Source organism: Octopus sinensis, linkage group LG5 (genome assembly GCF_006345805.1).
Source record: "Octopus sinensis linkage group LG5, ASM634580v1, whole genome shotgun sequence".
NCBI lineage: Eukaryota > Metazoa > Mollusca > Cephalopoda > Octopoda > Octopodidae > Octopus > Octopus sinensis.
The window spans coordinates 29,460,101-29,487,683 of record NC_043001.1 but is presented as its reverse complement, the minus strand read 5'-3'; the positions used below and the strand labels follow the sequence as shown (position 1 = coordinate 29,487,683).

Genomic DNA, 27,583 nt, shown 5'->3' with positions numbered 1-27,583 from the left:
TTCCTGGTGGTTTGCTGTGCTTGAGAAGACATGTCAAGCTAAGTCATCCTTGCATACAGGGATGTCCCCTGCATTTCTCTCCAGCTGAGTGTTCCTAATCCTGCAGGCTTGTGGGTGCTGGTACCACATAAAAAGCACCCATACTAGTTCCACATAAACACCCTCATACTGAAGCTGAGTAAAAGCACCCAGTACACTCTGTAAAGTGGTTGGTGTTAGGAAGGGCATCTAGCCATAGAAACCATGCCAAAACAGATATAGAGCCGAAGCAGCTCTCTGGCTGACCAGTTCTTGTCAAATCACCCAACCCATGCCAACATGGAAAATGGACATTAAATGATCATGATGATGGTGTCTAAACAAAGTCTAGGGTTCTGCCACTCCCAGCTGTTGACTCTACTGAGTTCATCTTTAACAGGTTTTCTTTATCATTCTGCTGGGCTTCAATGATGAAAACCATCCTCCTTACACACAAAACCAAATACTATGTTTCTCACTATGAAATTAGTCCTTGGGGTTTAACCACAGAGCCTTTATCAGTTTCAGATGAGTATTCCTGATGATATTTATTAGTTATAAGGCGGCGAGCTGGCAGAAACGTTAGCACACAGGGCGAAATGCGTAGCCACATTTCGTCTGCCATTACGTTCTGAGTTCAAATTCCGCTGAGGTTGACTTTGCCTTTCATCCTTTTGGGGTCGATTAAATAAGTACCAGTTACGCACTGGGGTCGATATAATCGACTTAATCCGTGTGTCTGTCCTTTTTTGTCTTCTCTGTGTTTAGTCCCTTGTAGGTAGTAAAGAAATAGATATTTATTGGTTAGTACTCCAGTTATGAATGTCTTGTCTGCTTTGGTTTCAGATTTTGGCATAAGGCAAGTAGTTTCAGGGAAGAGATTAAATCAGTTAGATCAATCCCAGGGCTCAACTGGCACTTATTTTATTGACACTGAAAGAATGAAAAGCAAAGTCGAGCCCAGTGGAATTTGAACTCAGAACAGGAAGATGGACGAAATGCTGCAAGCATTTTGCCCAGTGTGCTAATGGTTCTACCAGCTCACTGCCTTGTCTATCTTGTAATATTATGTAGATATCCTTAATGTCATAGTTAGACCAACATTTTCTGTGAAAAAATCCCTGAGGTTCTTAACTTCAGGAGTTTGAAAAGTGAAGTACAACTTACTCAGAAGGAGAAGGGAGGCTGTGGTCTGTTTCAGGATGTCTAAAACTGGAGGGAGAGAGGAAAGATGCTGACCTCACATCCAAATGTTTCCAACTGAGTGATCTGTATGAAAGATCATCAAGTCTACCTGTTATAAATCAAGTTTTCCAGAAACTTTCACTATAATTTCTAGCAGGTCAACCAAACATGTAGTTAGGTGGTCCCTTGCTGGCTTGTTATTTTACAACTATATTCTTGGTTTTTGTTATTTATATGTTAATCTTTTTATTATGTCTTCTTTCAGCCAAACAATATAACATACAGTATAGTAGGCAACAGCAATGGGCTGATTGCAATGCAATACTTCTTTATCCGTAGTGACACTGGTGAAATTTATGTTAACAACGATCTTAGTACTGTCACTACTAATACCTTCAAGGTAAGTATTTATATGTATTTGAATAAAGTCTGGATTTTTCTATGACTTACAATCTGAAAATATATTTTTTTTATCTCTTATGTACTTTTTTTTATCTGTAATCCTTTAGCATTCAGATTACTCTGTTAAATGTAATGCTTATGCAATCCCATTATTTTGAATTAACCCTTTTGTTACCATATTTCTGTTGAGATGCTCTGAGTTTCATTCAATTAATTTTAAATATAACAAAGAATTTAGTAAAATAACTTCGTTATCTTTAAGCTGGTGTTAGGAACGTAAATTGTGACTAAGGTTTGGTAGAAGATTTTAATTCAGAACTTTTGAAATGAAACTAAACAGGATTAATGTTGAGCAACATAAGATTTATTCCTCCAAATTTGAATGAGAAATTCGAAGGTATGTGGATGCCATGAATGATTTCACAAAAACAGGCCATGAAGATGCTTCTTGGAGATGGCACAGAACACGTTCACTTTTGTTGAGTCCCTCTCATGCTCATGGGGATTTTCTTTACCCCAAATGCGAACATTATGCTTATTGACTTTGCCATTCATATGAAATTTGGCCTCTACACTGAAAACAAGTCGTTGCTTGAACTTGGTTTCTTCAAGTTTCTCTTGCATATCAACACAGAATTGTTTGTGCTTTTGTTTGTCATCTGCCATTATGGCTTGAATGAGCTGCAGCTTGTAGGTTTCATTAGCAAGCATTTCCTCAGGACACGCCAAACTGTCATTGGAGGAATCTTGGTTTCCAGACTTGTTCTTCTTATCGACTTCTTGCGGCTTTGCAAGAGTTTTTGGTGAACCTGCTCACCCGCCCCTTCTGATGTCAGTGGTTGCCCAGATCCCTTTGCTCTGCACAAACAGTCTTCCTCTTTGAATTTTTTGTGCCATGTCCAAATCTACATTGCCATTGGTGACATTTTAGAGAACTCTCTCACAAATACCTGCTGCACAGTCTTGTTTGACTGTGTTTGAGCATACTCCAACACACAAAACACCTTTTCTCTTCCAGTGAATGCCATTTCTATACCTGAAAGGATAAACATAAAATTTTGACCTGATTCTACACATGCTGATAAAATTTGAAGTCATTTGAACAAGAACTGGCAAAGTTATTACTTTGCAAAATGATATCAACTTTTTGAAACCACCTGTACAAAGAAAATGGAGAATGCGTACACAGAACAATCAATATATTTATTATAAAAGTCAATATATGTTACCTATGTGCACTTCAGTTTATTATGTAAATCCATATTTATGCAATTAAATTGCATTATGAATTTGAAAAAGCAAAAACCTTCATCGGGGCAAAAATTGATTGTTATTTTTTCACACAGTCGAACACACAGAGAGTTCATTCTAACTGAATTATAGCATGTGCATCTTGGATTCTGTTCTGAACAGAATTAAAGATGCACATGCTACAATTCAATTAGAACAAACTCTCCATCCATTAGGCTGTGTGAAAAATAACACTCAATTTTTACCTTGATAACAGTCAACTTCTGCCCTGATGAAGGTTTTTGCTTTTCCAAGCCAGCGCTGCCTCGACTGGCTCCAGTGCCAGTGGCACATAAAAAGCACCATCCGAACATGGCTGATGCCAGTGCCGCCTTGGCTGGCTTCCGTGCCGGTGGCACGTTAAAAGCACCAACCGATCGTGGCCGATGCCGGACTCCCCTGGCACCTGTGCAGGTGGCACGTAAAAAGCACCCACTACACTCACCGAGTGGTTGGCATTAGGAAGGGCATCCAGCTGTAGAAACTCTGCCAGATCAGACTGGAGCCTGGTGCAGCCCCTGGCTTCCCAGACCCCCGGTCGAACCGTCCAACCCATGCTAGCGTGGTAAACAGACATTAAACAATGATGATGATGATGATGATGAAATGCATAATGCAATTTAGTGGCATAAATATAAATTGAAGTAATAAACCGAAATGCATGTAGGCAATATGAATTGACTCTTACAATAAACTAGCAGTATCGCCCGGCATTGCTCAGGTTTGTAAGGGAAATAACTATATAAGCATTTTTAGAGAGTTATAGCCAAAAAATAGCAAAAAAAATGCATTCAAAATGGAAAAAAATGATGGTAAATTATTTTTTAAATCGTAGACTCATCGTAGACGCGCACTAATACCCAGAAAGGCTCGATATGAATCACGACTATAAGATACCCGCTTTTGGTTACACTGCACCGCAAAATGTGGGAGTAGTTAGGAATCTAAATCGTAGGAGACAGACACACAACTTGACTTTTATTATATAAAGATATATTGATTATTCAGTGTATGTATTCTCCAGTTTCTCCTGAATCAAAAAGATGGAAGCATCTATAGTGACAACTGGAATTTTAAAAGTGTAAGAAACAACAATAAGCACTAGTACATATGCACATGTGGAATTTCCAGTATTATTATTTGCTATAGAACTAAACTGCTGTATGGTTGGATAAATATCCCTGGGAAAGAACAACCGCTTTCCACACAGAACTTACATGTATGTGTGCGTGTATATGAGTGTATATTTATATACGTGTGTGTGTCTACATACATATATGTGTGTATAGTTTTATATATATATAGTCAAATATGAGTTAGAAGCAGCTCAAATAGTGATGGGAGTTATCTCGCTTGTCTATGATTTCCAGGTGTTTTAATACCAGGTGCATTGATGAGTATATATTTTCTTATGCCTATAAGCACAGCCTACCCACAAACTAGCAAAACACATACCTTGTGTATGTGTATTCGATATTGTTTATGTATATACACCACACAACATATATATATACAGCACCAAAGTAACTGAGGGTACTAGTCAGCACCTGTACTGCTAGAAATAGGAGTGACATATATATTTCTGCCATTTGGTTGTAAAATTGTGAACAAGCTACCCTTCCCATTATCAGCCCTCACCAGTTTCCCCGAGACCAAACATGCTTTCATAGGAGATTGGAAATGGAGGACACTGTATGCATGATAGAGACACTTGTTTACAATTATCATGAGATGTCAAAGCAAGTAGTCAGTAACACATCCATGTACACACACATACATACACATATATACATATTAGATAGGCTTCTTTCATTTCCATCTCTCAAATTCACTCCAAGGCTTTGATCAACTTGGGGCTATAGTAGAAGACTTGCCCAAAGTTCCATGCAGTGGGACTGAACTCTAAACAGTATGTTTGGGAAGCAAACTACGTTTGCGGTGAGCTGGCAGAAACGTTAGCACACCAGGTGAAATGCTTTTCAGTATTTCGTCTGCCGTTACATTCTCAGTTCAAATTCTGCTGAGGTCGACTTTGCCTTTCATCCTTTCGGGGTTGATAAATTAAGTACCAGTTACGCATTGGGGTCGATATAATCGACTTAATACCTTTGTCTGTCTTTGTTTGTCCCCTCTATGTTTAGCCCCTTGTGGGCAATAAATTAATAAGAAACTATGTACCACACAGACTGCAGAAGGGAGAAAATGTCAATCCCTTCTGTTGTTCATTTCTGTTCTGTAACAAAATCATGAAAGGCCTGAGCTGTAATTTTACAATAATTATGAATTGCATGAAGGTGGCAAGCGGGCAGAAATGTTAGCTCACTGGACGAAATGCTTAGTGGTACTTTGTTTGTCTTTACATTCTTTTGCCTTTCATCCTTTTGGGGCCAATAAATTAAGTATCAGTTGCATACTGGAGTCGATCTACTTGACTGAACCCCACCCCAAAAATTTGAGGCCTTGTAGTCGAAAAGAATATTTTCAATTGCATGTCAGGAGTAAATTTAAACTTATAAATTGTGTAAAGCTAAAAATATTTTTGTATTCCTTTTGGTTGCTTTTATTTACAAATTTCATGAAATATATATTCCAGTTCACTGTACAAGCAAGTGATAATGGTTTTCCACCAAGGAGTGATACAGCTCCTGTTGAAATCAGAATTATTCGGGATCTTCAGTCTCCAGTTTTCTCAAAGACAACTCATAATTTGAATCTGCAAGAAAATACACCTGTAGGCAACTTCTTGTTACAACTTACAGCAAATGATCTAGATCGCCAGGTATGTACCTCATTATTCATTTTGCATTATTGAATGAAACTTATGGCTGCTGTTATGGTTTTATTTGGACACCAAATAAGCATAACATAATGTAATATAATATAATACATGATATAAAAACACAATAGTAAATAAATATAAAATAGATAATGTGTTGTAAAGTTTCTTTGAAATAAAAGGGAGAATAGGAATAAAAGTGTGGAATAAGGGTTAAAGTTGAAGGCAAAATTTTAAAGTAATATCAAATTATAAGATTAAATTAGAAAACTTTAAAAAAATTATTAAAAGTTAAATATAATTAAAATTTCAAAATTAAATATTAAAGATTTAAAAAAATTAGAATCTCCCCAAATTTCCTCAAAACTTACTAAATTTTTCAAAAACATGTTAAAAGTTAAGAATCAAAATCAAAAGATTAATTATTGAGAGTTTGAAATTGAAACATAAGCTTTAAGGTGTGAGTTAAAAAGAAAATATACATTAAACCCATATAAATAAACATACATGTAATATATATATATATATATATATATATATATATATTTGTTTTGCAAGATTTCTGATATGAAATCGTGTTTTGAAACAGATATTGTATTTTGGGATGGTAATTTTTGTTTTGATAAATAAAAACATGCACTGTATGTTTTTTCTTCACTTGTTTATTACTGTTCTTATTGTCCGATCACACATCTATGACTGCTTCAGCGACACTTTTTGTTTTCATGTGCAATCTTGCTCCAACATAAGCTGGGCGATTCATATAAACAGCAAGGTTGACATGGCCGGCAGAATGTGTTCCTGGATTCCCTGAACTTTCCAGTCGAGAGATATCCACACCATTAATCTTCTCTTCCCTACTTTGCCCGACCCCACCTTCAATACTATTGTCCACTGTGGTCTCCCCACATGAAAAAAAGTATCATGAAAATTGAAGCACCTCAAAGGTCAATTACAAAAAGGATAGCTGGCATGACTGGCCTTGACTATTGGGGTCGACTAGAAAAACTCAAGCTTTACTCTCTCCAATGCCACCATGAGTGCTACATCATCTGCATGATGTGGAAAATATTCCATCAGCATTGCCCAAATGATGTTGGCATCACCTTTAAGATACGCCCAAGACTTGGAACCTGTGCTATCCACCCACAACATAAATCATACTTGTATCACATAATAATACGGCACAATTATTTCACCTCAATTAGTGCCACTCTCTTTAACATTACACCAAAACACATTAAAGCAGAAACAGATCCCATAAAGTTCAAGAAGTCTTTGGACAATTCCCTTAAAATAATTGCTGGAGCTGCCTGACAGGTGATGGTCATTTAGAAAAAGCGCGGGCTAAAACTACGCGCCTTCATTAGTCAGTTAAGGTGAGACAGTGTTATGTGACAACTTGCTGGGCTGCCTACTGGAGCCTACGCGGCAGGTATTTAAAGGGAAAAATTTGACAAGACAGTCAGTCACTGGCTGACACTCGCTGATGATACATCGAAGAGGCCAGGGAACAGAAGAAAGAAGACATGCACCCAACACCAGAGCTGAAGACACCTCTGAAAGGGGGAGCTCCGCCACGTCAAAACGGTAGAGGAGTAGGTTCCTTCTGATGATGTCTTGAGCTAACTGGATCCTATAAAGGAGCTGTTGTGGTAGCAGACCATGAAACACGGTTGTAATTCCTGGATAAACCTCCTACATCCAGTTATGTCTCCATAAACAATAACTCTTGTGGAACATGTTGTCTGATTCCTGATTTGAATGACTTTGCCAGGTGGTGCTTTTAAGTTAGACATGGCCTGGGCCAATACTGGCCAAAACCTATCAAAGTTATATCAACATATAAGTGTGTGAGCTTTATTTCTAATCAGAAGTTTACAGAGTGACTCAAGGGATAACAGTTTAGTGCATGACAATTTTTAAGATTGTTATAAGTCAGTTTTCCATAAGGAATATGAACTATTGATGTTCCACACAGAGTTCTTCATCAGTAAAGGGTTCTATCCAAAACAGCTGATTCCTTATGTATCTCAGGACAAAACAAGTTATTTTTACATGCAAATTTTTAATATTGAAAATAGATCTTATTTCTTTAATGCCCACAAGGGGCTAAACATAGAGGGGACAAACAAGAACATACAAAGGGATTAAGTTGATTACATCGACCCCAGTGTGTAACTGGTACCTAATTTATTGACCCCCAAAAGGATGAAAGGCAAAGTCGACCTCGTCGCAATTTGAACTGAGAACATAGCGGCAGACGAAATACTGCTAAGCATTTCGCCCAGCATGCTAACGATTCTGCCAGCTCGCTGCCTTAATTGAGAATTGATCTAACATAAAAAGAAAGATAAGGTTCATAGCTAACCTAGCAGCATGGGGTAATCTTAATGCTCAGTCACCCAGCTGGTGGAGCAAGCATTTGAATGACAATATATTCAAACTTAAGTAACTGAAAGAATCTTCATTGTGCTTCTTTTTATATATATTTTTGCTCCTTTTTATGTTCAGTTTTCAACGTTAGCATAGGTTTGACAAATGTATTATTGAGGCAGTGTTTTAATCGGCCTTGCTAGTTGCTAATGCTTACCTGCATTTTCAAATAAAGGATTTTGTATCTCATGCACTTTTGAAAACATAAAGCTAGCAAAAATAATGCCTTACGGCAGACGAAAACGTCGATGTTGTCGTGGCGGTGCTCAGAAGCCGAAAGGCTATAGTTGACTGGCGGTCACGTGAGAAGAGAAGAGAGAGAAAAAAGGGGCAAAGGAATCAAAGAGAGAAAAAGAGGGACAAAGGCACCAAGGAGGGGGAGAAAAGAGAGAAAGAAGGAATTAAGGAGGGGAGAAGAAAGAGAGCATGCCAAGGATTGGCGGGACAAAAGAAAGGCAGGGTCAGTGAGGTGCAAAGTGAGAAAAGCAGAGAAATGTGAGAGAGTGGGGGAAGAGGAGACCAAAGAATCAAAGAGGCGAGAAAAGAGAAAGACAGAGACCAGTGAAGTATAGAGAAAGTGTGTGTAGAAGTCATACAAAGTTTAGTGGAATGCTTACATACATATAAGAGAACAAGGTGTACGTTATGCCGCAATAATTTATGTATAAAAAATATATATAAAAATACAAAATGGGACAAGAACTCAAAACATTCAAATAGACGAAACAAAAAAAACGGACGGGTGGTTCGAAGCCTCTAATCTTCAGTCAAGAACCGGATCATCCTCGCAATTTCGGCTGATTAATCTTGAGATCACTCCAATCCGGCCAGTCCCCAAGGAAAAACTAAGCTATGAGCATTAGATTTCTTGGAAAAAGGATCGAATGTATACGAAACAAGGACAGAAAAACGGACGATGCCACACGAATATAAATACAAAAAACAAAAGGTAATACGAATATAAATACAAAAAACAATAATGATAATAATAATAATAACAGGACAAAAACAACAGGCGTCTTTCAACTTTAGAATGTTTTGCGTTCTTGTCCCATTTTGTATTTTTGTATATATTTTTTATACATAAGTTATTGCGGCGTAACATACACCTTGTTCTCTTATATATATATATATATATATATATATTATGTAATGATAAACTAATATGTCCCTTTGCATTTTTTTCTTCAGGGTTCTATTGTATATGAAGCAGCTGGCAATGAGTATGGTCTGCTTTTGTGTGAAGTGAACAAAACTACTGGACGTATTACATTGAAATCTTCATTAAAGAATGTTCTTGTTAACAATTTCCAAGTAAGTACCATCTTATTTTTATTTGAGTATATTTGTCTGTGAACTAGTATTCTGAAAGGAATGTCTTTGCTGGTATTTGTTTTATTGGTGATGTGTATGTGTGTATGTGCATGTGTGTGTGTGTGTGCACATGCCAAGGGTCCTTCACTCTTGATGGAAGAAGTACAGTGCCATTGTGACTTATAGCATGTCTTAGGAATTCCTTTCCAGATTTGAGCACAGTAGATTCTTTCCAGAGAGAGAGAGAGAGAGAGAGAGAGAAACAACTAGAGAAAAAGAAGAATAAACCCTAGTATTTGACTGGTACTTTTTTTTATTGACCTCAAAATGAGGAAAGGCAGTTGGCTCTCACGGAATTAGAGCTCAGTATTAAAAACAATTTATTTGAGGCTCTGATGATTCTACTAACCGACAGCCTTGTGTGTGTATGTATGTGTTTGTATATATCTGTGTATGTGTGTGTTTGTCATCTTACAACATGACAACCAGTGTCCGTTTATGTCCTCATAACTTGGCAGGCCAACCTAAAGAGACCAATGGAATTAGTACCATGTTTAAAACCAGTACTGTGTGTTAATTTGATCAACCAAACCATTCAAGGTAGTGCCCCAGTATGACTGTAGACCAATGATTAAAACAAGTACAAAAAAAAAAAAAAGAATGCAAAGTCATTTTAAACAGTGTATGTTGTCCTTAATTTTGGTATTATATCCTATTGTTATTTTTCTGCTTGGAAAACCATTACTTTCCTTTAATGCTAGAACTCAGTCAAATTTGAGGATGTATTTGATATAATCTTGTTGCTTCAGTGAATGAGACACCATCACCTAGACACTGTGCACCAAGACACAGCTTCACAGTGTTTGGATGCTGGAATCTTTGTCAAACAATCTGTACGATTACAATGGGTGAGATTTGTGCAAAGCCAGTTCCATTCTCTCATCCTCAAGCTTATATTGAGCTGGTGAAACAAATGCCAAAGCCTAGTGTTTACAGGATGATGAAATTTTATGGAGTAACTTCCTCTTAGTTGAGCAGTTAAAGATCAAGGAACCTCATCTGATCTGTGTCTGTTGGAGTGTATACTCTTTTATTCTTTTACTTGTTTCAGTCATTTGACGGTGGCCATGCTGTTGCACTGCCTTTAGTCGAAGAAATTCACCCCAGGACTTATTCTTTGTAAGCCTAGTACTTATTCTATCAGTCTCTTTTGCCGAACTGCTAAGTTACAGACCCGTAAACACACCGGCATCAGTTGTCGAACGATGTTTGGTAGTGGGGGGGGGCAAACACAGACACCCAAACACTCACAAAAATATATAGATATATATATATACATATATACGACAGGCTTCTTTCAGTTTCCGTCTACCAAATCCACTCACAAGGCTTTGGTTGGCCCGAGGCTATAGTAGAAGACACTTGCCCAAGGTGCCACGCAGTGGGACTGAACCCAGAACTATGTGGTTGGTAAGCAAGCTACTTACCACACAGCCACTCCTGTTAGTAATCGTTTTCCAGTGGCAATTCTGAGACATGCTAATTAACCCCTAGCTGTGAGCTTGACAGGTGCTACAATTCTGGGTCAGATTAAACCTGGAACAAAGTGGCTGCGAGGTGGTTACCCTCTTCAAAACCCTAAATCTCTTGAACCAAGATTTCATCCTTATTACATTAAAAGAAATTCACTGATTTTACTCAACTATGCCAATTCTGAAAAGCAAATTTAAAGCACACTAAACTTTCTTTCATTTTCATTTTCTCAATTTCAGTTAATTGTCAAAGCCTACGACACTTACTTTCCTGACAATACAGCCTTAGCCAGAGTATTTATTACCGTTTTACGTAATGTAAATACTCCAGTCTTTTCACAAAGTACGTTCAGTGTTACAATAAATGAATACCATTCTTTTATGAGCCCAGTTATAACCACTACTGCTACAGATGCTGACCAGGTATTATTAACCATTTTGTTACTACATTTCTGTTGAAATACACAGTTTTTATTTCAATTAATTTTTGAAAATATTGAAGAATTTAATAAAATAATTCAGGTCCTATTAAAGTTGATCTCAGCTGTGTTGTTTATTGACAGGTTAAATATTTCTCTTACTTTACACAGAAATATTATTAATGTTAACATTCAGCTGTGAGAAAATTCAATTTATTACAAGACTGAAGGATTTCTATTTTTTAATTTGCAATTCTATGGGGAAATAGAAGTGTGTAGGTTAATGACCAGGGTATTTGGATGACAATCATAAGGCTACGAGTTCAATTACCAGCAGTTCATTGTGTGTTTGAGCGAGACGCTTTATTTGATGTTTCTCCAGTTATCTCAGCTGGCAAAAATTAGTTGTACCTGTATTTCAAAGGACCAGCGTTGTCACATTCTGTGTCACACTACTGAGTCTCTCTGAGAATTATGTGATGGGTACATGTGCCTGTGAAGGCGCATGGCTCAGTGGTTAGAGCATCAGCTTACAATCGTGAGGTTGTGAGCTCGAATCCCGGACCGGGCTGCATGTTGTGTTCTTGAGCAAGGCACTTTATTTCACGTTGCTCCAGTTCACTCAGCTGTAGAAATGAGTTGCGACATCACTGGTGCCAAGCTGTATCGACCTTTGTCTTTCCCTTGGATAACACTGGTGGCGTGGAGAGGGGAGGCTGGTATGCATGGGCGACTGCTGGTCTTCCATAAAAACAACCTTGCCCGGACTTGTGTCTAGGAGGGTAACTTTCTAGGTGCAATCCCATGGTCATTCATGACCGAAGGGGGTCTTTACATGTGCCTATGGAGTGCTTAGCCCTTTGCACATAAATTTCATGAGCAGGCTGTTCTGTTGATTGGATTGACTGGAACACTCATTGTCATAAGTAATGGAGAGCCAGGCCATCAAGGGGAAATTGTGCTACCTGTCATATGGCAGGTTAAATGGTTACTTCAGTTTTGGGAACAGGTTAGTGATTTTAAAAAGAAGGTAGCTGTGAGTCCAAAGGAATGAATAAGAATTTATTTTCCATGATGCTCCTACTTCTGTGCACCTGCCACTCATGAAGTCTTTTCTCTCTGTCAAACTTCCAATGATTCTATTAAACTGCATGGGTACCCATAGTTTACATTGCATGCATAGTATGGAATTCCTACCAATTTCTGTTTTGTACATTAAATTAAATAAGGGTAGAAACTGATATTAATCAATTAAAACCAGTGGGTTAGCATATTTTAAAAAATCCGAAGATTAAAAATTGTTTTCACATACAAAATTTAGAGGACTGACCACTAAAAGAGGACAGCCTATATGCTAAACATAGACGTCAAATCGCCATTACCACGAAGAATGTGTTCTCAAGAAAAATCTCAGCAAAAAGCATTAAGCATATCCACTTTCCAAGATGGCAGTAGAGAGCTGGCTTCTTCCTTACTGACAAAATCTTTAGTCTTTGCTAGTTTTACTTTGAGGCCTCACTATATAAAGTTTTGCTCCTATACTTGGAATTTCTTCACGGAATCTTCCATAAATACAGCTATGAGATTTAGGCTAGTTGGAGTTCTCTTTGACAACTGTTCTAAATTCCTGTATTCTAGCTTGGAGAATTATTACAAAAAATATGAGGAGATTGGAAAATGAATCCTGATAGACACCCACATTCACATTAAATTCTTCACTGAACATTTTGCTGACTGACCCTCACTTTGCATTTCTGTTCATGTCTTGTATGGATCTGTTAAAATCATTTATCTACAATGTAGATATCTCTGGTGAGATATCGCAATGTAGCGTTCAACAGATAACGCTAACAAATTAAGACACAGATGATGATGTTAACTATGGTAGCAGTGATAATGGTGGTGATGGATAATAAGGTGATTGTGGTGACGGTGAATAATTTTAGTGAAAATACTTGTCAATGAGGTAAGGAGTATGGGTCTACGATACAAAAAAATATAGAAAATGTTATCTTTACTATTAGTACTGTTACTCCTATATATTAGTCAAACTTTTGAGGTAATATTTTAAAAAATGCTGTAGAGTTTGAGGAGTACAGAAAAAATATGAAATTCCATAATGAAAAATAATTATTAAAAAAATGTCCATCTTCTAATTGTCAATTTTGTTTTAAAATATTGGGTCCAAACCTTTCCTTTTAACAACTGAGCTACAAGAGCAAGCTTATCAGCTTAGTCAAGTTCAGAGAAATCCAAATTCAGCTGACATCTTGAATGCTTCTGCATAATAGTGAGGTCGTCATATGTGTGTGTGTGTGTGTTTGTGCGTGCGAAATCCCAATATTTACATGGTTCTAATAAATATGATGGTATAATTGCAGGATGTTATTTCATACAAGCTGTTTGGCAGTAACGATGACTTGGATTATTTTTACATAACCTTCAGCAGTGGACAGATTTACCTGAAGAAACAACTCAATAACCAACCAAGAACTAAATTCTCTGTAAGTAACATACTATAATCTAATTATAAATCTACTTGGTTTTCTAGATAATATGTTGATCACCTGTGTATTTGTGTCCTGATGTTGGCATACATCTATAACTTGCCATTCTGTGTAGGTGCCATTCATATTTCTCTTCCTTTGTAAATCTAAAGTTAAGCTTATCAATAGGTTTGTATTTAGGTGACGTATATCAATATATATTTATATCAATAGCTTGGTTCAGATAGTTAGTATTATTTGTGTAAGTGTTGTTCCTGAGTAAGCACTGTATGTTTTAAGTACGCATCACTATATGCTCACATTTATGTAAATTTGTTTAACTATACACACACAAAGTTCCACAATAATCTTGATATTACATCCATTTCGTTTCATCTAGTACCATAACTTTTATTTGTTAGATAATGTAAACTTCAAAAACACATAAAAACTTTCTCTTTTCAGTTAACTGTTCAAGCTACTGACTCGGGCAATCCACCCAAAAAATCCAATGCCAGTGTGGTAGTCACAGTTGTGCGAAATACACTGCCTGTAATAAACAACCCTAACCAGGTCTTCAATATTTCTTCAACAAATGCAGTCGATTTTGCATTTGGAAAAATTCAAGCTCAAGATACTGATGTCATTGTAAGTTTTAAAATTTATTTTAAAAACATTTATTTATTTATTTTTATCTGTCCACAGGAAATCGTTTGAGAAAAAGAGTCATTAATCTCTTGATAGTTTTCATTAATTTACTATTAAATTCTTAAATAGTTTCAGTATTAATTTAACAAAATTGTCGATAAACCTATCTTTAAAATTTATTATATCTTCATTACTTAAGAACCATAGATAAGAAACAAGAGGATTCTTGAGCTTGTGCAATGTGAGCTCATATGTCACTGCCGTTTTTTATCTGTTCCATCTGTTCTGTGTTCAATAAAGGAAGCATTATTTCTTTAAAGCATTTTGGAACTTATTTTTTTTTATAATTTGGTTGAGTTTGTTCTTCTAACTAGAAGTACAAAAGCTAGTTTACAGTAGAAAGTTTGTCCTATCTTTTTTTTTCTTCCTTCTTCACTCTTTTTCCTACCATACAACTCTACCTGTCTGATACTGTCTGTCTGTCTTTTGCTCCCTCCTTGTCTCTCTGTCACTTTTTTCCTCTGTCTCTCTCTTTCCTCTATCCCTCTCAATCTATCTCTCTGTCTCTATGTCTCTATTCCCTTCCAACCTCTCTCTTACTCTTTCTCTCTGTCTGTGTCTGTCTTCTGTTTCTGTCTGTCTGTCTCTCATCTCTTACTTAATTTTCAACTTCACTGTTTTAGGGAAGATTAGTGTATGAAGTGATTGGTGATGTATCAGCCCCAACATTCTTCAAAGTTGATGAAAATTCAGGGGACGTAAGCCCCAAAATATCCTTACTAAATCAACGTGCTAAAAAATATACGGTATGTTAAACTCTTTTCTTTAAAATCTTTTTTCTTGTTATTTAGAGGGAGATGTTTCTCAATTATTTCTGAGAAATGACAGAGAAAAGTATTTAGTGTTAATTTCACTCGGTGAGACAAGGTCAGGACAACAACCAGAAGGGAAGTTAGTGAATATCAAACAGAGGCACATGCTGAGATGGTACATATTCTGCTTATATAGAAGAGTAGAAGCCAGTATAGAATCAACAGAAGAGATAGATGCAAACACAGCATCTTGGTGAGCTAACAGATGTTTGCAGCATGTTAATGAATGTGTCATAGATAATCAACTGGAAAAATTTGTTTTGGAGATGGTCTAAGATATCTGCATGAATATCAGATACACCTTCCACGTGTATGAGCAATACTTCAGTTCTTCTCTTCCCTAGCACTAAGTACTGTTTCAAACTTTTTACCTGTATTTATGTACCTTATATGCATACATGTTAATTTACCTTTCAACATTTGAAAGGTTCTACAACATGTAACTGTTCAATAACATGAATCAGTATATACTTATACATATTAATCTAAGTAAACAATATTATATATCCATTACAGCCAGTCTTACTAATCAGTTTTGCACTAGAGGTTCGACAGGATGTTTGATATCACCCAGATTATGTAACCCTGCACTCATCAGAGTTGGCAACAACTATATATATATATATATATATATATATATATATACACATACACACACACACGTGTGTGTGTCTGCGTGTGTATATATTTATGTGTGTGTGTCTTTGTGTCTGTGTTTGTCCCCATCCCATCGCTTGACATACACACAGACACCCACAACATATATACTCATACATACACACCTAAATTTATATGTATAATATATACACAAATACAGAGATGGATTTCAATGTTCCTGCATGTACTTTACAAGTACAACTGAATAAATAAATAAATGTAATTCTCATAATTTATGAAGTAAACATAACTACATGTAAACAATCATGTAAGTACTTCATTATAAAATTTACATACTTATATACAAAAATATTCCTACAGACATCTACATACATTTATATATAGCGAAGTATATACAATGAGATATGTACATAAAAATATATACACAAAGGTAGTTTGTGTATATATATAGGCATTCATTTAGATAATAATAATAATAAATATCAATATAAATACATATTTATATAGGTGCAGACATGGCTGTGTGGTAAGAAGCTTGCTTTTCATCCATATGGTTCTGGGTTCAGTCCCACTGCATGGCACTTTGGTATGTGTCTTTTACAACTGCCTTGGATTGACCAAAGCTTTGTAAATGAAATTGGGAGATAGAAACTGAAAGAAACCTTTCTTATACATATATATATATATTATATATATATATATATATATATATATGTATATGATAGGCTTCTTTGTCTTATGTTTGTGTCCGTGTTTGTGCCACACAACTGCTCAACAACCGTTGTTGCTGTGTTTACACCCCTGTAACTTGGCAGCTTGGCAAAAGGGATTGACAGAATGACTGTCAGGTTAAAAAAAAAAACAAAATTAAAAAAGTACTAGGGTTGATTCATTTGACTAAAAACATTATTGAAGGTACTGCCCTAGCAAAGTCGCACAGTCTAATGAATGGAATAAGTAAAAGATAAAAGATATACATCTACCATAAATATATACAAAGATAAAAATGATTGTACATAACTACATATGCATATATATATATATATATATATATATATATATATTTCCTTATGTACTGGAATGTACACATACTGGTATGTATACATGTATCTATGTTTTATGTGGATACATATAATACAACCAACATATGGATATAGTTTTACTAAAATAATTCCAAAATGTTCTATATAGTGGATTGATTAGCGAAAATACTGATTCGAATAATAATAACCAGCCAAGACACAGAAATTAGACCCAATACTTTGATAGGGAAGTTGCATATGTGGAGTTGTAGAAGACTAACTGAATGTCCTCTAGAAAATAAGTGTCTCATAGATATTGTTTATAAATGCTCAGTTCTTACATCTGAGACTGTATATAATTACGTCAGAGTGACACCGAATTGTTTCATGTATATGAATCTGAGTCTAAGTGTGTGCATATGTCTGTATGTGTATATATATATATATATATATATATATAAAGTTAATCCAAACATGAAAACACAAAGAGAAAACACAACAACGGGAGGACATGGAACAAATATAGTATTATTGGATGCTCAGGAAGGAAGGGAAGAAGGAAGGTTTTATGTTTCGAGTGGAGCTCTTCATCAGAAACATAGGAAAAGGAAAGATCCAGAGAAGGGAAGATGGAGGAAAAAAATCGCCAACGGTACACACGTGGTCACATTTTGAATTATATATATATATATATATAACGCTTGTGTGAGTGTTGCTGTATATGTTGGTGCCTGTGTATGTGTACATGTATGTGTGAGAATGAATGTACAGAGAATTTGGATGTGCCATATCTGACTATGTCAAAGTTATGACAGCATATAAGGAAACTTAGTGGCGTGGAATTTACCTTTATCTTTTGTTTGATCTTATGATGTCAAATTTTATCTATTGCAGTTACGAGTTGCTGTCTATGATTCAGCTGTACCATCCAAGAGAGTCATAGATATTATAACCATATATGTTAATCGAAACACGCAGGGTCCAATATTTACAAATAAACCATTTACGAGAAGTGTTGATCCTAATATTGATGTAACCTCTGAAATTATACAATTCCAAGCAATTGATTCTGGAGGGGTAAGAGCAAGTTTCTTTTCAGAATAGTTTGTATAATGATATATTTTATACTATTGCTGTAACCGAAATCCTCGTTTTATGTTTGAAGTGCAAATCAGATTGGATCCAGCTTTTCTTTTTGTTGATAACATAATTACAACTTGACTATTTGGATCAGTTTAATCTTCTTTTGTGGCATTGTCATAGCAGAAATAACAACAATGATGATAATGATAATAATAGTAATGATGTTGATGATGATGATGATTATTATGATGATGGATATTGTAGTTGTTGAAAGATGAAGAAACTACGTATGATGCTAGAATCATAAAATGGTAAAAGGAAAATTAGTATTTTATACTGACATGGAGTATGAAATCCTTGAATGTTAGAACAAAGAAGTTGATGCAATCACAATCTTACCAATTATCATTGGGACCTTGAAAACTGTAACAAAAAAGAAATTTGAGAGCAAACTTTGGAAAGTTAGATGTTAATTTAAGAGTGCATGCAGTACAGAAAACCTATTTGTTTGGCTTAGCAATATAGGAACAAACATGAACAGCAGATAAATACTATTTTACAGAAGGGACAAAAAAAAAAATGCTCATCATGCTAGATCCCAAATTGCAGTTCAGTAGGAAGCTTAATTATACCAATTACAACATCAATATTGTGTAGCAGCAGAATTACTACCACAACTGTTGCTTAGGCTCTATATTGTGAAGTAAATAGGGTAGTTCTCTGACAAACAATAGATACATGGTTTGTGTTTTGTCTGTGTGTGTGTGTCTATGATGATCTTTACAACGTAGTAGATTGCAGAAATGTCAGAAGACAAAATACATTATGGTAGTGTCAAAAAATGCCTTGCTTTTTGTGACCATCAACTTAATTTCTGACCTTAGAAATAATATTTTATGTCATCTTTTTACATTCTGTTTGGGGCAGTTTTGTTGTTCAATCCACAAAGTATTCTGTTCAAATCAATGAAATAAAGACCACTCAAATACTGAAGTCAATCTGCTTCACCCTTGTGACAATGTTTGTGACAATCATTGCTGCTATTGGATGGCGAAGAGCAAAATTGATGGAAAATCAGGCAAAATACCTTGTGGTTTTTAGATAACATGCTTCATTTTAAGAATGTGTATCATGCTGAAGTTGACTTTGCATTTCATTGTTCTGATGAATATACAAGCATTTGCATAATATGTGCCTGTGTCTGTATTAGTTTATGTACAGGTTCATGCAGCAGGAGAATGTTCAGATCTTCAAGGCACTAAGGGCTATATCAGTTGTTGAAGTTACTATAAAAACCTTCCTTCTATGGTGGGATTCATTTTAACGATAATGACTGTACTCCATCATAATCCTAACTAAGGAGCTAAAATCTAAATAAAAAACAATCGCTTTAGAGAAATAGCAGTACTAAGTAGTGATGAGAAACAAACGTACTTTAGGGTGGTTAAAATATGTTTCTGACACATTTTAACATCTAAAGGTAAATTCACAGCATCTATTATGGTGAATAAATTCTCAATTATGGTAGGTGTAAAAACACCTTAGTTGTTCAGTATCTTCCCTGGTGAACTCTTAGGGGGATGAATTTGTCTTTAGATGTTAAAATATGTCAACAACATATTTTAACTAAGCTAAAATAGTATTATTTAAGTATTAGAATACCTAGCTATGAAAGAAATATGAATTCAAACATATTCCTTCAATGATTTGCTGAAAAAATAGATCGGAAAGGGGATTTCTTGCAGGCCCATTTCACTATCAGTTGACCACTCATCAGAGCAGACATAACTAATGTCTTCCTCTAATTGGTAGTACAGAATATTCATTTACTATACAAAGAATACATGAATTAGGCTTTCATCACAGTAGACAGCTTAATTTGTATATTTGTGCTTTTTAGCAGCTCATCATTATTTAATCAATATTTTATTCATCTGTCTTCACATTCTGAGTTCAAATTCCACTGAGGTTGACTTTGCCTTTCATCCTTTCAGGGTCGATAAATTAAGTACCAGTTGTTTACTGGAGTCGATCTAATCGACTGGCCCCTTCCCCCAAAATTTTGGGCCCTGTGCCTAGAGTAGAAAAGAATATGCATATTTTATGTGTATGCTGTGTCTGAAGAGGTTTATCTTTTAGTTTTCTCTCATGTCATGGAAAATGAAAACAGGGTGGATAAAAGTAATTATGGATAAATGGAATTATGGATAATATTATGGGGGAAGAAGACAAAGGAATGACAAGTGGGTAGTGGTCCTTGTTGAACTGCATGTGATGCCTGGTAAGTTATTTATATTTTCAATGTTTTATTTATATCTACTTATTTTAAAACTTCAATATCTACTTTCATAGGATCAAATCACTTACAAAATAAGCAATGAGTCTACTGCTCAGCAATATTTCTTGGTGTTACCCCTAAATGGAAAGCTCATACTCATTAAGTCCCTAAAAGGACTGGCCCCTACAACAATCCGAGTAAGTATTTCTTGATTTCTTTTCATTAAAAAAAAATTTTTTAATCTTTTACTTGTTTCAGTAATTGCACTGTGGCCATGACAGGGTGCCACCATGAAGGGTTTAGTCAAACAAATCAACTCCAATGGATATTTTTTAAAGCCCTGTGCTTATTCTGTCGGTCTCTTTTGCCAAACTGCTAAGTTACAAAGACATAAACAGACCAGCAATAGATGTCAAGTGGTGGTGGTGGTGGTGGTGGTGGTGGTGGAAAAACACAAAAATAAACACAAACATGTTTATATATGTGTGTGTGTATGTGTGTATATATGTGTGTGTGTCTGAAAAACTCTGTAATAAATATGCGTAGCAAGAAAAAATATATATTCATCTATCTATCTATCTATCTATCTATCTATCTATCTATCTATCTATCTATCTATCTATCTATATATATATATATATATATATATATATATATATAATATATATATATATGTATATGAGAGAGAGAGGGGGAGTGAGAGTGTGGGATAGATAGATAGATAAATAGATATGTGATGGTAAATGATGATAATGATGTTTATGTTGCTATATATATATATATATATATATATATATATATGTATATATGTGGAGGCGCAATAGCCCAGTGGTTAGGGCAGTGGACTTGCGGTCATAGGATTGCGGTTTTGATTCCCAGACCGGGCATTGTGACTGTTTATTGAGCGAAAACACCTAAAGCTCTACGAGGCTCCGGCAGGTCCCTGCTGTACTCTTTCGCCACAACTTTCTCTCACTCTTTCTTCTGTTGGCCTGCTCGCTTAGCCAGCAGGGTTGCGTCGTTTGAGGCTAAAACAATGCGAAGCACATTGTGACCAGCGATGTGTAGCAACATCTGATAGCCTGGTCGGTCACGGTGATATATATATATATATATATATATATATAATATATATATATATGTATATGAGAGAGAGAGGGGGAGTGAGAGTGTGGGATAGATAGATAGATAAATAGATATGTGATGGTAAATGATGATAATGATGTTTATGTTGCTATATATATATATATATATATATATATATATATGTATATATGTGGAGGCGCAATAGCCCAGTGGTTAGGGCAGTGGACTTGCGGTCATAGGATTGCGGTTTTGATTCCCAGACCGGGCATTGTGACTGTTTATTGAGCGAAAACACCTAAAGCTCTACGAGGCTCCGGCAGGTCCCTGCTGTACTCTTTCGCCACAACTTTCTCTCACTCTTTCTTCTGTTGGCCTGCTCGCTTAGCCAGCAGGGTTGCGTCGTTTGAGGCTAAAACAATGCGAAGCACATTGTGACCAGCGATGTGTAGCAACATCTGATAGCCTGGTCGGTCACGGTGATCACGGTGATATATATATATATATATATATATATATATATACATATATATACTCACTAGACACATGTCATTAAGTTTTGCACCTAGTCGTAAAATGAGTACATTTTTTTTCAAGTGTGATGGTTTGATAGATTCATTAGAGAGTCGAACAAAATGTTTTTGCAGTAATTTGTTATGGTTTTCTATATACTGAGTTCAAATCCTGCTAAAGTCAACTTTAACTTACATTATTCTGCGGTTGATAAAATAAAGTACTTGTAAAATATAATGTTTATTTGATGGAATCCTTTCCTCAGTTTGTTAACCTTGTGCCTAATTAAGAAGTAATCATGGGCTTGAATTCTTTCTTGCAGTTTACTGTGACAGCAACAGATAATGGCGAACCCCCTATAAGTACCAGTGAACCAGTAATAATACAGGTGAAAGACTCAACTGACATCCCACAATTTATCAATCCTGATTACGAAGTTAATATTTTGGACTCTGAGCCAGTTACTGAAGTTGTGACGACTGCAACAGTCAAGGACACAGGAATTCCACCGGTAAGACAACAAAAGATACTGATAGCATTTTCTGTCTTTCTGTCTTTCTATCTCTGTCTGTCTCTGTCTCTCTCTGTCTGTCTGTCTGTCTGTCTCTCTTTCACTCATTTCCTCCTGCTGTGTATATGGATATATATATCTTCTAGAAATGAGCCATAACCTCTGGATCCATATTTGAAATGTTCAACCAGGTGTATTTGTGTATGTATATATGTATATATATGTACATATATGTATGCATGTATATCTATCTATCTCTCTCTCTCTCTCTCTCTCTCTCTCCATATATATATATATATATATATATATATATATATATTTGTAAAAAAAAGTTTGAAAATGCTACTATATTAAATAAATTTTAATTTTTACATGTTTCGGTTCTTGAAATAACGAACCTTATCAAAAAGAATTTTTTTATAATAAAGAGTGTAATGGAATAGTTCATAATTGTTTCATACATTCAATAGAGTCCATGCTATATACATAAAAAGTATAATGGAACAGATCAATAATAAGGAAAATAGAGATTTCTTTACATCCATAAATTTATCAAACAGTTATTTACAGCATTCTTTTCTGAATTTATGCACATTTCAACTGCACCAACTACACACTGTTAGATATACATCGTGATTTGTTTATAGAGATTAAATGTATGTATCATGCATTAGCTCACTCACTCCAAATCAACATTGCCTGAACAGGTTCACAGTGTACCACATGTCAGGTGTTGAAGAGATTGCAGAGGAACATGAGATGAAGTTTTGCTCAAGAACACAATACATCACCCAGTCTAGAAATCGTGGGTGCAACACCCTAACCTCTGGGTTATGCATCATCACAATATATATCTGTGTATATATGTAATTGCTTCATCTCGACAGATGATAGCCGTCCCATCAACACACAAACCACACCCCATCACACAGCACAACCACAATGTATGTATATATATATGTATGTGTATGTGTTTGTCTGTATGTATGCATGTATGCATGTGTATATATAGGTATATGTATGTTTATGTATATATATATATATATATATTATATATATATATATTATATATATATATTTATATATATATATTTATATGTGTGTGTGTGTGTAAGCATGTATGTGTCTGTGGGTGTGTATTACTCTTTTACCCTTTTACGTGTTTCAGTTATTTGACTGCGGCCATGCTGGAGCACCGCCTTTTAGTCGAGAAAATTGGCCCCGGGACTTATTCTTTGTAAGCCCAGTACTTATTCTATCGGTCTCTTTTGCCGAACCGCTAAGTAACGGGGACGTAAACACACCAGCATCGGTTGTCAAGCAATGCTAGGGGGACAAACACAGACACACAAACGCACATATATATATATATATATATATATACATATATACGACAGGCTTCTTTCAGTTTCCGTCTACCAAATCCACTCACAAGGCATTGGTCGGCCCAGGGCTATAGCTGAAGACACTTGCCCAAGATTCCACGCAGTGGGACTGAACCCGGAACCATGTGGTTGGTTAGCAAGCTACTTACCACACAGCCACTCCTACGCCTTAGTATTGTTAGTTTTTATATAAAATTTTTACTTTTAATCTCTTCCCATTAACAAAAAATATTATTTTCTATTTTCAGAGAACTTATAAATATGAAATCGTTGGAAATTATCCATCTTCAATATTCTTTTCTGTAAATGAAAATACTGGTTCTATTCGTATTAAGCGCTCACTGAAAACTGATGCTCTTTTAACAGAAACTTATATTGTAAGTATATATATTTGCTTCTGTATAGTTATGTCTCTTTGAAATTCCTTTTATGTATGTCACTATTTTTATAAGTATGTCTGTGTTTCTATAATCTTGCTAAACCACCTTTCCTCTTCTCTATATTTTCTATAGCCAAATTAATTCATCTGTTTTTCATTCATTACATTAATTAAGGCATTTTAGTGTTTCTTTTGTTTTATACTAATTAAAATTTGATTTTTACTTTTTCTGAAAAAAATAAAGTTTGACCCTTTAGCATTTAAACTGGTCATATTGGGCCCAAATATGCCACCTGTTTTATGTTCAAATTTACTCTCACACCTATTCTCAAAATATCATTCTAAATATAGACAATAACATCATCAAAATCTCAAATCTATGAGATAATATATAATTAATTCAAAATTATATGAATGAACAAGCTTTACATTTGCCAGAAAGTATATTTTTCTTCTCCAGTACAGCTTCCAAAACAATAAGAAAAAGAGCAACCAATTTCACAAAGCTTCTCAAAACAGTTTTCCTTTGACCCTTTTCGCTGGTTTCAGTTATTGAACTGCAGCTATGATCATTACCAAACCCAGTACATATTTCAGTTTAAAACTTATACTTATTTTAGGTCCTTTATTGCAGAAATCAGAAATATCCACCCAAAATTTTTATCACCCTTAACTGTGGAAAACATTTTATTTACCATTGTATCTTTTATTGAGGATTGCCATCTTTGAATTTATCTTTTGTTGAGATACATCAAGAAAATCCTTAACATCATTATGGATTAACAATGAAATTTAGCTTTGCAGTTAAAGGGTGGGAAATTTATATTTATTGAATGGTTGAATTGCCTTTTGATGTATACAGACACAACTTGATATACTATCTTAACCAGTTTACACAAATACACAGATGCAGGCATGGCTGTGTGGTAAGAAGCTTGCTTCTCAACTACATGGTTCAGGGTTCAATTTTCTACCATAGTCTCAGGCTGACTAAAGCCCTGTGAGTGGTTTTGGTAGATATATATTGATGAAACCCGTTGTATATACATATGTGTGTGTGTGTGTGTATTTCATTGTGTCTGTGTTTGTCCCCCAAACTGCTGGTGTGTTTACATCCTTGTAGTCCTTGTAATTTAGTGGTTTGGCAAAAGGGACCAACAGAGTAAAATAATAAGTACTGGGGTCGATACATTTGACTAAATGTTCAAGGTGGTGCCCCAGCATGGTTGCGGTCAAATGGCTGAAACAAGTAAAAGAATAAAAGATATGAACATTCACACACACATGCACATATAAATGATAGACTTTCAAATAATTTTCATCAACTAAGGTGGTGCTCCAGCATGGCTGCAGTCAAATGACTGAAACAAGTAAAAGAGTAAAAGAATACATACTACTCTCCTTGTGTCACATAGTGGGATTGAACCTGCAGATACTTAGTTGCAAAGAGAACTTATTTATATTTTTTTTTTCACCTTTCCCTTGTTTCTTTTGTGATTCTAGATTCGTCTGGCAGCCTATGATGTGAGTAAACCATCTCAAAAAGGCTATGCAACTATCAGAGTAAAAGTGGATCGCAATCCTTCTGGTCCATATTTTATTGCTCCAGTCAATAATGTAATTGATGTTCCAGATAACCAGGGTGTCAACAGTGCTGTCACTCAAGTCTCTGCAATTGATAATGACCGGGTAACGTTATTTTTTCTTTTCACTTGTAACTTTACCTTTTTAATATCCACATGCCCAATACAAACTGTCTGTCTTAAATTGATATAAGTTAAAATACCTTCCATCAAAAATTCATGCTAATTTTTGTTTTAAACACCAACTTATTTAATAAAAACAAAGTTATTTTAATTATTTTTTTCGTTATTTTCAAAATTAATTGAAATAAAGACAATTAGAGAGAACTCTCATGCAATAGTTGAGTTTGCTAGTAAAAACAAGGAAACTGCTGTCATTTGGTCTGTTTCTCTTTCCTCTCTGAAATTCAGACTTATACGGTCAAATGTCATTTGACTTTAATAACACGCAATTATGCCCTGGAAAAAATTATGTAACACTACAAAAAAAAAAAAGATCCCTTTTATGCTCTATTTGCTTTTAAATATGTGATTTTCCTTGATAAACTGTTAATACAAGGGCGATAACCATTTCTTTAAAATATTTGGCTGGATTAGCTGTTTGAGTATGAAATTAAGTAATAAAGAAAATGATATATAGAATAAACATATTTATTTATTTTTAATTAATTTTTTTACTTACTAAAGTTATTAAAATTTCTAGTCAGTAGTAATCACATGTAGCACAATTTCATTATTTCTAGAAAACATCAGCATGACTTCTGTTTTTTGCAGGCTGTTCATTAAATTTTAACATGTTTCTATTTATTCTAAATGTTTATTGTCATTTATTTCAATATTCCAGGATAACATCACATATGTTATGCAAGGAAATAGTGACTTGCAAAACTTTTTCTTCATCAATCCACTAAATGGTATAATATATCTGCGAAATAGTCTGACAACAACCACTGTGAAACGTTTTGATGTAAGATTATATTTTATTATTATAACAATCTAATTGTTTGTTATTGTTTTGTTTCGTTTTTTTCTGTTCTTTTAATAAAAAAAAAACTTTTGTTCTATAGATCAAAAAGTGATATAGTACATTAGGTTACTAAGTTTGCACTTCTAATTGGCATTGATAAACCAACTAAAAGCCAAATCAGCATATATTTGAGAAAGAGAAGCAGTAACAAATGCTACTGAACAGTGTTTTCTAAAGTAGGTTCTGAGAAACCAACCCTTAGCTTCATGTAAAAATTGTGATATTTGATGAAGTAAAGTGTTTCAATAAAGGTATGATGACATGTACTATTGTAGTGTATTGCTGCATGTCAGTATTTGCTTGGGTCATCCCTGACAACCTTCTGAAGTGTGTCCCAGTCAGTTCCCATCACAATGAGCTATTTCTTTATTCACCATGACCATGTAGCATGTTGTCAATCATCATAAGCCATCATCTCCAGCTGGATCCACAAAAGAGAACCCTGATATACAGAATCCAACATGGAAAATCGAGCAACGTGACCAGATAGTCTGAGTTGATGCCCCTAAATCATACAAGTAACAGGATGCATCCCAGTTTATGAGTATTGTTCTTGTCTGGATACAAAATTTGAACAATGCTAACCCATAATCCTGTAAAGCATCCTGGTACCTAAGGAGTTCAGGTGACTCCTAAAGACCCCTGACAGTGTTTAAGTCTTGCAACTATATAACAGGACAGGGAGAACCACAGACCTGAAAACCTGCTCAGATGCAAAAGAAT

At 35.2% G+C, this 27,583-nt stretch overlaps 1 protein-coding gene across 1 annotated transcript in view; it reads left to right on the top strand.

Annotated features, from left to right (window-relative positions):
- LOC115211772 overlaps positions 1-27,583 on the top strand; it is a 412,137-nt gene that overhangs the window by 357,039 nt on the left and 27,515 nt on the right. Inside the window, exons 131-143 of the mRNA XM_036503112.1 lie at positions 1,469-1,603; positions 5,489-5,674; positions 9,299-9,421; positions 11,194-11,376; positions 13,754-13,876; positions 14,324-14,506; positions 15,190-15,312; positions 17,913-18,095; positions 20,454-20,576; positions 22,298-22,486; positions 24,120-24,248; positions 25,754-25,939; positions 26,678-26,800. Of these exons, the coding sequence (XP_036359005.1) occupies positions 1,469-1,603; positions 5,489-5,674; positions 9,299-9,421; positions 11,194-11,376; positions 13,754-13,876; positions 14,324-14,506; positions 15,190-15,312; positions 17,913-18,095; positions 20,454-20,576; positions 22,298-22,486; positions 24,120-24,248; positions 25,754-25,939; positions 26,678-26,800 (1,989 nt within the window). The remainder of the gene's footprint in view (positions 1-1,468; positions 1,604-5,488; positions 5,675-9,298; positions 9,422-11,193; positions 11,377-13,753; positions 13,877-14,323; positions 14,507-15,189; positions 15,313-17,912; positions 18,096-20,453; positions 20,577-22,297; positions 22,487-24,119; positions 24,249-25,753; positions 25,940-26,677; positions 26,801-27,583) is intronic.